The sequence below is a fragment of the Heterodontus francisci genome, chromosome 2 (genome assembly GCF_036365525.1).
Source record: "Heterodontus francisci isolate sHetFra1 chromosome 2, sHetFra1.hap1, whole genome shotgun sequence".
In the NCBI taxonomy this organism is placed as follows: Eukaryota; Metazoa; Chordata; class Chondrichthyes; order Heterodontiformes; family Heterodontidae; genus Heterodontus; species Heterodontus francisci.
The window spans coordinates 15,752,713-15,764,838 of NC_090372.1; the positions used below are offsets into that span (position 1 = coordinate 15,752,713).

General features: G+C 40.7%; 1 protein-coding gene across 1 annotated transcript in view; it reads left to right on the top strand.

Moving 5' to 3' along the window:
• The window catches only part of LOC137382596 (dnaJ homolog subfamily C member 13), a 155,466-nt gene that overhangs the window by 116,694 nt on the left and 26,646 nt on the right, over positions 1–12,126 (top strand). Inside the window, exons 42-46 of the mRNA XM_068054739.1 lie at positions 1,254–1,367; positions 2,657–2,773; positions 4,961–5,138; positions 6,545–6,636; positions 7,879–7,978. Of these exons, the coding sequence (XP_067910840.1) occupies positions 1,254–1,367; positions 2,657–2,773; positions 4,961–5,138; positions 6,545–6,636; positions 7,879–7,978 (601 nt within the window). The remainder of the gene's footprint in view (positions 1–1,253; positions 1,368–2,656; positions 2,774–4,960; positions 5,139–6,544; positions 6,637–7,878; positions 7,979–12,126) is intronic.

Here is a 12,126-nt window from a genome sequence, read left to right on the forward strand (position 1 = left end):
CCTTAGCTGAGCCCTTTTATTTACTTCAGTTCCAGACATTGATCCTAGCTGATGTTCCAAGTAAGCCTGATTCAAATATGATCTTTCATCCACTCGCTTTTCTCTTCCCCCGATAGGATTATTCTTTGCTGGGATACAGCTATGCTAAATCTTTATAAATTACTAGGCCCCAGCTGGAGTACTGTGTTTAATTCTGGGCACCACACTTCAGGAAGCCATTAGAGACAGTGCAGAGGAGGTTTACTGGAATGATATCAGAAATGAGAACTAGAGAAGCTGAGATTGTTCTCTTAGAGCTGAGAAAGTTGTTAGATTTGACAGGTGTTCAAAATCGAGTTTTGATAGTTTATTTACTCTATTTCAGTGGCAGAAGGGCTGATAACCAGAGGATACAGATTTAAGGTGATTGACAAAAGAAATAGAGGCGAGATGAGATTTTTTTCACGTAACGTCTTGACCTGAAATACACAGCCTGAAAGGGTGGTGATATCAGATTCAATAGTAACTTTCCAAAGGGAATTGGATAAATACTTGGGGGAAATTTTCAGGGCTATGGGGAAAGATCAGTGGAGTGGGACTAATTGAATAGCTTTCAAAGAGCCAGGAAAGGCATGATGGGCTGAATGGCCTCCTCCTATGCTGTTATTCTATGGTTCCATTCCACAACTATTGACCAGTACCCCTTCCAAGTTTTATTCTAACAATGTTGCATGATTTTAGACTGTGGAGGGTATCAAGTGGTTTGCTTAGGTGAGCCTAATTTTTGTTCTCATCTGATTGGCAGCAATTAGGAGTGGAGTCCTTTGGCTTTTATTTCCCACCTTGTTTATTTAGGAATACTGAAGCTGCTTTCGGGAACGTAGTCAAAGTTTAAAGCGCTGTTTACTTGTATTTGGCTTCTCTGCTTCTGATGTAAGTTTAAAGGCACCAAATCACTGAGATTCTAGGGATTATGGATAAGTGAAATTAATGTTGATGGAGAATTTTTGATTGCTTTTGTTTGTGTTTTTAAAAAAATTATCCATGTGCTGGTGTTGCTGTGTACAGTGGTTTTTAAACAAATAAGTAAAAACCGGAGCGTGGGCCTAACCATAGTTAACCTATAGTGATGAAAAATGCAATTGTGAAAGAATGCTACTCCACTTTTACAAAGGTTCTTTAGTCAATCCTTAGTATATTAGAGGCTTCATTTATTTATGGATTGAAATGTCTGATTATATTCCTATTATGTATAAGAATGTATTTTGTTTCAGATTCTCAAGATGCTCAACAGTAACACAGAGAATCCATATTTAATCTGGAGCAATGGAACTCGGGCTGAGCTGCTGGAGTTCCTTGAAGGGCAGCAGGAAAGTATGATAAAAAGGGTAAGCCTTTCACTTGTATTAAGCAATGATTCAAACAACGACTGCATGCATTTTTGTAGCACATTTAACATAGCAAAGTATCTGCTGTGCTTGCGTATACAATATGGAATGCCAATTATCCTTTCAGTGGGAAATTAATATTGCACAAAACATTGGTGTATATTGGATAATAGTACTACTAAATTCCCATTGGTCAGCTCAGCAGCACCAATTGAGCAAATATAATGGTTAATATCCAGCATGTTTAATGTATAATCAGTTAAGAGGTGGGGAGCGCATGGCCATGGAGGGATTTGAAAACAAATGAGAAATTTTAAGTCAGTGTTACCGAACTGGGAGCCAATGTAGGTCAGTGATTGCAAACTTGATGGATGGATGAATGGAGCAGGGCAGCAGAGTTTTAGATCATTTCAGATTTCTGAATGGTGCAAGACTGATCAGAAGAGCATCAGGAGTCTAGTCTAGAGATAGCAAAGGCATAGATAAGGATCTAAGCAGTAGATGAGCTGAGGCAGAGTTGGAGATGGAAGTAGGCGGTCTTTGTAATGGAAAGCATATGTGGGTCAGAAGCTCAGCTCAGTCAAATGGGATGCCAAAGTTGCAAATGGTCTGGTTCAGCTTCAGACAGTGGAGAGGGATGGCTAAGTGGCTCGGGAATGGAGTATGTGACGTGATCGAATACGATGGCTTCAGTGTCCTAATATTGAATTGGAGAAAATTTTTGCTTATCCAATATTAGCTGTCAATCGAAAGAGGTGGTGGTGAGATATAGTTAATATTTTTAAAATTGCACCTGTTTGAAAGAACATGTGTCTTTATCAAACAAACGTATATACAAATCTGGAAAGGCACCTTTTTCATGGTTTTGATACCAAATTAATGCTGCGATAAAGAAGTTGATTAACATTGAAGGACCATAATTTTGTTGCAATTTTACTGAATACCAAAGTCGTCATCTACTGGAACAAACCCTCTGCTGCAATTCAACTTAAGCTGACTAGGTCTACACATTGAGTGCAGGATTTTCTTGAAAAAATGTCAAACATTCAAAGCATGCTTGTTGCATTATGCATTGCATGTGTAACATGCTGTATCTAATATAGTCGATGGCATATTTGGGGATATTCAACTGAAGATCCTTTATCAGTTTTATTGTTTTACCAATTGTTTTCCCAAATAGTTCTCAAAACCAGTTCTAATAACCTTTACTGACCTTTGTTTACCTCTAATGTTAATATTTAATTGCGTTATCACTTCAAGTGATTGTCAATATTTTACCTTTTCTCCAGGGGGATTGTGATAAAAATTATGGTGCTGAGTTTGTTTTCAGTGAACATGCTAAAGAGCTCATTGTTGGTGAAGTTTTTGTCAGAGTTTACAATGAACAACCGACATTTCCGTTAGAGGTAAGATTATAAAAACAGAGTTCAGTTGAAGTGTGGTGGCTCTTTTACTGGAGTCCCTCAGCTCTCGAGCACAATTAATGGGTTGATAGAAAAATGTGCTGGGGATTATTTATAAAAATCCTACAGATGTTATTTCTGTTATGTATTCCAAAATTTACAACAATACCAGTCAGAGGTTGCTTACTTTCCTCAGTAACCTATGATGTATCCCACCTGGACTGGGTGAGTTTTCTACTTCGAGCATTGTCAACCATATTAGAACCTCCTCCATCTATTTCTATCCCATCCAATTTCTCTATTCCTTTCTCCCTTACTGTCGTATTGGCAGCATCATCCTTTTTTTGTGAAGACAGATGCAAAATGCTCATTTAGTACCTCAGCCATATCCTCTGCCTCCACAAGGTTTCCTTTATGGATCTTAAATGGCCCCACCTTTCCTTTTGGCAATCCTTTTCCACTCCATGCTTATAAAAGATTTTAGCGTTCCCTTTTATGGTGCCCTCTAATCTTTTCTCATGTTCTGTGCCCCTCATTTCCTTTTTCAGTTTTCCTCTGCACTCTGTTCAGCTTCATTCTCTACTGTTATGAACCTGATATTTTCTGGAGAATGCAGCAGGAAACTCACTGTCCAGTGGGGTAGTCAGGGTCTTTTGCAATCCAATTCTAATTCAAACTGAACACTCTAACATTTGAAATGAGACAAATAAAGGAGGAGAGAAATGGGTGGAATCTTCATAGAGATTTTTTGGGTATTAAAAGTGGAATCGGAAAAATAATTCTGAAGTATTTCAAGTTAAACCATGACTGCAGATCAAGGCACAAATTGTTAAAGGCAAATTCAGGACTGATGTCAGGAAATGCTTCACTGATCAATATCGGAAATGGTTTCTAGTTAGGGGAATGGAGACATAAACTCTAGATTCATTTAAGAGGAAGTTGGAAGCTGCGAGGTTGGAACTGCAGGTTTCTATGATGGAATGAACCAGATTGATTGGTCTCCCAGTTCTGTACCTATCCGCATGTCCATACTTCAACTACCAATATGTTTTGCATTGTCTGCGAATCCTCCAATTAAGTTCTTTTTGCCTCTTTGCTCTACCTCCTTTAGCTTGCTTGCCTTCTGCTTAAAGCGCTCCCTTTCTCTCTCTTTGCATTCACTCTAATTTTGAACCCCTCCTCCTTGTTTTTGTGAGTGAGGAACATCGGCAGCATTTGAACCCACTAAGTTAGAGTGGGGAGCAATGGGACCTGGGAACAAACTCATGAGTATGACACACCAGCATTAGTAGCCACTGTGTCCTATCTTCTGCCAACATTCTCTGGAAGTGGAGTATGCTGACCTATGTGTGCTCTCTGCTCCTGGTAGTAGTGCCAGCTCTCTGTGGGAGATCAGAGGGTTAACCTGTGTCCTTTTTGTTTTACTAGCAGTGCTGCTCTTGCTTTCCATTTTAGGACCTGTTTAGTGATTCCATAACCCAAAAGTAATTGTGAGGTCTTATGATCATCTTGGTTCATGCATCTAGAAAACCACTCCATTGTTGCATTCAGTTGCATTGTAAATGATTGCAGGGTTTTTACCTATACAACTCAAAGTCCATTTCATGTATTGATCACCTTGTGTAAAGAACCTGCTACCAATCCTAAATTTGCCTTATATTGGCTTCAATCTATTTCTTCTCTATTCATGTAATTTACTTTGAAGTCATTTTCTTTGTTTGCTTGTATATTGTTAACTACCTTGAACTTCTATTAGATCACTTCTTGGGTTCTCAAGACTGCAAAAGGTTTTTTTTATTTCGTCCTCATTCAATTTTTCTCACATTTGGGATCATCCTTGTGGCTTTTCTCTGCGATGCCTCAAATCCTTGAATTTGTTAAGAGCTAATAGATGTTTCTGCTGGTAGATATCAGTCGAGCACTCTTTGTAGTGCTCACCTTATGCCAACTGTGGATGTATGCTGAGTTGGAGGTTCAGCTCATAGAAATCTTTGGGGCATTTAAAATTTGGAAATGGGTTGGGGAATTAGGCATTCCAAAGCTGTAATGTTTGTTAAACTGATAATTCTATTCCCTTGAGACAGGGTTAGAAATTGCACTGCAGCAACAAATAATGGAATTTAGAGCCACTTGTGTTAATATTTCCTTTAAGACAAGTACCATAGCTTCAGCTTGATTTTCCTATCCTAGTTTCCAAAGGCTTTTGCAGCCAGCCTGCTTGATTACATAGGATCACAAGCACAGTATCTACATACACTGATGGCCATCACCCAAACTGGGAAAGTGGAATCTGGTCAACATGAAGACAGGTTAAGGCGAGCTGAAATGGCTCTCGAGGCACTACGTAACGTCATCAAAAACAATCCCGGTTAGTACAACTTGAGCACATAATATAAGCTAGCACTGTGGGAGTGCTGCATTGTTGGGGGTACTGTCCTTTGAATGAGACATAAATGGAGGCTCCATTTGCCTGTTCAGGATGTAATACAGTCCGTGGCATTTTCGAAGAAAAGCAAGGAATTCTTGTATTTTGGACAACATTTCTCCTTTCTTGTGTGTCTGCAATACAGGCATCTGTGTTTCAAAAGTAATGGATGTGATATAAGTGCCCTTTGAGTCCATGCTGGCTTTCTCTGATCAGTTCTTATTAAAGCTATCCTTTGACAGTATGATTTTAAGAGCACCAGCCTAATCTTGCTACAGTAGTGAATGCTTTGCTTCCGTTAAGGCTTCTATTTTTAAAGCCCTCAATAGAAAATACATTTGTACTTGGAATATTCAATTTGGGGCAACCTTCTGGTTATTATTGACTTGGAGTGCATTGAACTCTCTGATTATATGTAGTTGCTGGGATTTTGATCGTGGAGTTTCATTCAAAAGTCTATTTATTTATTTAGAGATACAGCACTGAAACAGGCCCTTCGGCCCACCGAGTCCGTGCCAACCAAGAACCACCCATTTATACTAACCCTACAGTAATCCCCTATTCCCTACCATCTACCTACACTAGGGGCGATTTATAATGGCCAATTTACCTATCACCTGCGAGTCTTTGGCGGTGGGAGGAAACCGGAGCACCTGGCGAAAACCCAAGCAGTCACAGGGAGAACTTGCAAACTCCACACAGGCAGTACCCAGAATTGAACCTGGGTCCCCAGAGCTGTGAGGCTGTAGTGCTAACCACTGTGCCACCCTTGTAATATCATGGTTCATGAAATGCAAGTCCATCTTTGCACAGCCAGTATTGCCTACTAAAAAAACTGAAGCTTATGTTGCACAAACGCCAATGTCTAGCTCACATGGTAAACTTTACTGGGAAAAAAATCTACAATTTGTTCTTTGAAATTACAAGTTAGAGCGCTTCAGTTTATGGTGTTTGAATGTGATAATGTTTGATTAATTTAGGTATAACTCTCCTCATTGTTTGCAGTTTGATGTCCACATTACAAAATTTTCCAACTTGGTGTATATTGGAATCTGCTTTTTCCCCCTTTCTCACTCTGAAATGCTTTAAAACTAATCTCGTGTACACAGAGTAGGGATGTTCTCCGTCTACCAGAAGAGTATTGTCCAAGTGGTTTCCCATTTTGGTGGCGCATTCATTTGTATTTAGAGGTTGAATAGCAATAGGCAAACTGCAGAGAGAGCAGTTTAGTTCTTGGACTCGACTATGCCAAATTCTTGTACTCTGCCTAGTCATTGCATGATCTGTTCCATATTTTTATACAAAGCCCAGTTTGCATCTGCTGGTTTTCATTTTGAATTTTGTTGCAGGCGCTGAGACAGAATGCATTGGGCATTTTAAACTGATATTTTCTCTCTTACGAGTGCATGGAGCCGGTCAGGTTCAGCAACTTGCATTGGAGGTAAGTTTATGGATTGCTGGTGCTGTAAGTTAGCTTCCCAGTTTTTATTTTCCTTTTAGTCCTCCTGGGCTACATAAAATCTGCACCATGAAACAGTCAAGCAATGTGACCCCAGGCCACCTTCAGTATGGCTCTAAACTGGTCATAAGCAATCAAGAACTTTTATCCAGCACTGCCATTTGGGAATAACACTGGTGGCAGCAATTCTTGGTTTGAATCAATCTAACTGTAGTGAGGGTATGTACTGAGCTGCATTAAACCTTGCATTTGTATACTTCCTTGAAGACCCAAAAATATCCCCTGGTGTTTGACAGAGCATTTAACTTGCTCCTTTTAGTACTGACAACAACTAGGATTTTCTGTAATCTGATGAAGTAGCCCTAGTTAGTAGATATATTTTAGTGGAATTCAAATTTTCAATGTGGAACCTTAGTTGACTGTGGCAATGTTAATAGAATGAGCCTTTCTAACCAGGGTTTTCCTGAGAAAATGACAACTCTGAATCTGGCGGAAGGCACTGAAATAAACAGCGATGGTGCTTGAAGGTCTCCTTCACCTCACTATCTAATAGGAGGCCCCATTTGTCTGTAAACCATTGGATGTCATTGCCCCTTCCCTTCCTTTCATTAGTATTTTCATCAATGTTTGGGTGGTAGTGATGGTGTGCCAATGCTGCAGTGTGGAAGAAGACGGGGGCTGCATTTTGTACTGGGCCAATGCTTCAATCTAGCTTGATATTTGATGTGCCCCAGGTGGTAGTTTCAGTCATAATAAAAGTAACTTTTAAACCTTGGTGCTTTTTATAAAGCCTTGCAAAGTGATTTCTGTTAGGTGGATCAAAAATAATTTCCCAGTGATGTCTTGTATGTCTGTTAAGCAGCAGGTCTGATCATGAAGACTTGATTTTAGAAGTACTTGTGTTCGGTTTGGATAATGTTGGCTCTCCAGCTGGAATAAATCAGTGAACAATGCAGACAGACACAACAGTATCATTTGGACAGGTTACTTGTGAATGCACTTCAATTGATGGGTCTGGTGCAAAGTAGCTTTATTTGAAGAGTTCACACGATACTTACCCAAGATATTCAATTTTCAATTCTTTAAAGAACTCTAACGTTGCAACTTTTTTAGGCCAAGTTTTGTAAACCGGCAGCGACTAGAAATATGCTTTTCACATTTCTGAATATGTCTACATGGACACGCACGAGAAATGCATTTGAATATTTTACTGTTATGTCACAGGTGGTGAACATAGTGACGGCTAACCAAGAATGTGTAAATAACATTGCTGAATCACTGGTCCTTTCTAACCTCCTAGTTCTGCTGCATTCATTGCCATCCAGTAAGTACCCCTTCAATAACTCTCAGAAATGAACTATAACATTTGATTCATTTTGGGATTATATAGCCTTTGTTTAGCTGATAAATTGTTTGAATGTTTTTAGCTGTGTGGGGAGGGGTAAATATTTGAAGAACAGTCAGTTCACCTGATGGCTCAGTTGATAAGAGCACTTTATAAATGGAGCCACCTCAGACCAGCTAAGAACCAGGTTTAGTCTGTGTTGAGATGGCTGATTTTTTGTTTTTATTATTTGTTCATGGGATGTGGGCATCACTGGCTAGGTCAGCATTTATTGCCCATCCCTAATTGCCCTTGAGATGTTGGCGAACTGCCTTCTTGAACCACTGCAGTCCTTTGGGTGTAGGTACACTCAGTGCTGTTAGGAAGGGAGTTCCAGAATTTTGCCCCAGTGACAGTGAAGGACGGCGATATAGTTCCAGTTCAGGATGGTGGGGACTTGCAGGTGGTGGTGTTCCCATGCATCCGCTACCCTTGACCTTCTAGGTGGTAGAGGTTGCAAGTTTGGAAGGTGCTGTTGCAGGAGTCTTGGTGAGTTGCTGCAGCGCATCTTGTAGATGGTACACACTGCTGCCACTGTGCGTTGGTGGTGGAGGGAGTGAATGTTGAAGGTGGTGGATGGTGTGCCAATCAAGCAGGCTGCTTTGTCCTGGACGATGTCAAGCTTCTTTAGTGTTGTTGGAGCTGCACCCGCCCAGGCAAGTGGAGAGTATTCCATCACACTCCTGACTTGTGCCTTGTAGATGGTGGACAGGCATTTGGAAGTTAGGAGGTGAGTTACTCACTGCAGAATTCCCAGCCTCTGACCTGCTCTTGGAACCACGGTATTTATATTGCTACTCCAGTTCAGTTTCTGGTCAATGGTAACCTCAAGGATGTTGATGGTGGGGGATTCAGCGATGGTAATGCCATTGAATGTCAAGGGGAGATGGTTAGATTCTCTCTTGCTTGATATGGTCATTGCCTGTCACTTCTGTGGCGTGGATGTTACTTGCCACTTATCAGTTGTCCAGGTTTTGCTGCATATGGACTTGGGCTGCTTCAGTATCTGAGGAGTCACGAATGGTGCTGAATATTGTGCAATCATCAGTGAACATCCCCACTTCTGACCTTTATAATGGAGGTAAGGTCATTTAAGCAGCTGAAGTTGATTGGGCCTAGGACACTACCCTCAAGAACTCCTGCAGTGATGTCCTGGGACTGAGATGAGTGACCTCCAACAACTACAACCATCTTCCATTGTACTGGGTATGACCCCAACTAGTGGAGAGTTTTCTCCCAATTCCTGTTGACTCCAATTTAGTTAGGGAAAGTGTTGCCTTGATGTCAACGGCAGTCACTCGCACCTTACCTCTGGAGTTCAGCTCTTTTGTCCATTTTTAGACAAAGGCTGTGTAATGAGGTCAGGAGCTGAGTGGCCCTGGTGAAACCCAAACTGAGCATCAGTGAGCAGGTTATCGCTGAGCAAGTGCCACTTGATAGCACTGTCGACGACCCTTCCATCACTTAGCTGATCGATAGTAGACTGATAGGGTGGTAATTGGCTGATTAGATTTGTCCTGCATTTTTTCAGTTGGCTTTAGTGGAGAGAGTGTCAGTAGGCTTGGGAGGTGAAAAAAAATCAGCCAGTATTCTTGATCCAGATTTATTATCCAGTACCCACTACCGGAAAATGCAGGTGTGTTTGAGGGCAGGATCAGGCTTAGATTTGATGTTTAGTCCATTAGCCTGCCAATGCTTACTTTCTGATCACATATCAGAAGATCACCAGCCCCTTGGAGTTGTAAATAATTGAAAATGCTGGAAACTATTTGCAGTCAAATAGCATCTGTGGGCAGAGGAGGATAGGCTTAGCATTTCAGTTCTTTGTGTGTCCCTTTGTCATTCGGCTGGGTTCTGACAAAAGATTGCAAGAACAGAAACATTACTTGTTTATCCCCCCTGCACCGATGCTACTTGACCTGCTGAATGTTTCCTGCTTTCCTGTTTGTTTCAGATTTCCAGCCCTGGAAATTTGTTGCAGGCAAAATGTGTCTTCAAAAAAAAAAAGTTGGGAGGGGAACGGGAAGTCAAGTGTTTGTCTTCAATCTTTACCAGTATAAAAACAAAGAACGCACATTCTATAAATTTTTTTTGTAAACATGTAGCTTTAATTATTTTAGATGACTAAATCTTCACTGGCTGTTTGTATTCACCACCTGATTGCTACATCACGTGGCACTTTTACTATTCAGCTGTGACTTTATGTAAACATACCTTTTTGTCTTTACTAATGACTTTCCTTAAAATTTACAAAATGAATTTAAATAATTTGACATTACATGCTTAATACCCATTGACTCATTTACAGAGTGGAATAAATTATTGCACTCCCATAGCTCAATGTTCTGCAACCTACTCCTGATTGGCTGCCTCCCCCTCCATTACTATCTTGAACATACGAATTAGGAGCAAGAGTAGGCCACTCAGCCCCTTGAGCCTGCTCCACCATTCAACAAGATCATGGCTGATCTGATTGTAACCTCAACTCCACATTCCCATTTACCCTGGTAACCTTTCACCCCCTTGCTTATCAAGAATCTATCTACCTCTGTCTTGAAAATATTCAAAGTCTCTGCTTCTGCTGCCTTTTGAGGAAGAGAATTCCAAAGACACTCCACCTTCAGAAAAAATTTCTCCTCATCTCTGTCTTAAATGGGTGACCCCCTAATTTTAAACAGTGACCCCTAGTTCTAGATTCTCCCACAAGAGGAAACATCCTTTCCACATCCACCCTGTCGAGATCCCTCAGCGTCTTATGTTTCAATCAAGTCGCCTCTTGCTGTTCTAAAGTCCAGCGGATACAAGCTTAGCCTGTCCAACCTTTTCCTCATAAGACAACCTGCCCATTCCAGGTATTCGTCTAATAAACCTCCTCTGTACTGCTTCCAATGCATTTACATCCTTCCTTTAATAAGGAGACCAATACTGTACACAGTACTCCAGATGTGGTCTCACCAATGCCCTGTATAACTGAAACTTAACCTCCCTACCTTTTTGTATTCAGTTCCCCTCGCAATAAACAATAACATTCTATTCGCTTTCCCAATCACTTGCTGTACCTGCATACTAACGCATTTAGATAATGCTTTTTTTTATTATCCCTGCCAAAATGGACAAATTTACATTTTCCCACATGATATGCTATTTTCCAGATCCTTGCCCACTCACGTAACCTGTCTATATCCCTTCTGTCCTCTCCATAACTTTTTTTTTCCCCCCTCTACCTATCTTTGTGTCATCAGCAAATTTAGCAACCACACTTTCGGTCCCTTCATCCAAGTCATTTATATAAATTGGAAAAGTTGAGGCCCCAGCACACCACTTGTTACCTTTTTCCAACCAGAAAACGACCCATTTGTGCCTACTCGTTGTTTCCTGTTAGCTAGCCAATCTTGTATCCATGCCAAAATGTTATCCCCTACACCATAAGCTTTTATTTTCTGCAATAACCTTTTGATGTGGCACCTTATCAAATGCCTTTTGGAAATCTAGGTACAGCACATGTTACTACTTTGAAGAACTCCAATAAATTGGTTAAAAATGATTTCCCTTTCACAAAACTATGTTGATTCTGCCTGATAACCTTAAATTTTTCTAAGCGCCCTGCTATCATGTCTTTAATATCTGTCATAGAGAAAATGTTAGAAGCTGTTACGCTAACTGGCCTGTAGTTTCCTGCTTTCTGTCACCCTCCCTTTTTGAATAAATGAGCTATATTGGCTATTTTCCCATCTCCTGGAACCTTCCCTGAATCTATGGAATTTTGGAAAATTAAAACCACGCATCAACTATCTCACTAACCACTGCTTTTAAGACCCTAGGATGAAGTTCATCAGGACCCGGGGGCATTGTCAGCCCGCAGCTCCAACAATTTGCTCAGTACCACTTCCCTGTTGATTGTAATTTTCTTGAGTTCCTTCCTCCCCTCCATTTCCTGATTTACAGCTATTTGTTCACTTTTTGGCTTTACTGCCCATTTGACCTGACCCTTTTTCCTGCCCAACGCCACCCTGAATTCAGTGTTACATGTGCAGCCAGAAACTCCAGTTATCAATACATGTGTAATATTGTATCAACTTGCCCACTGA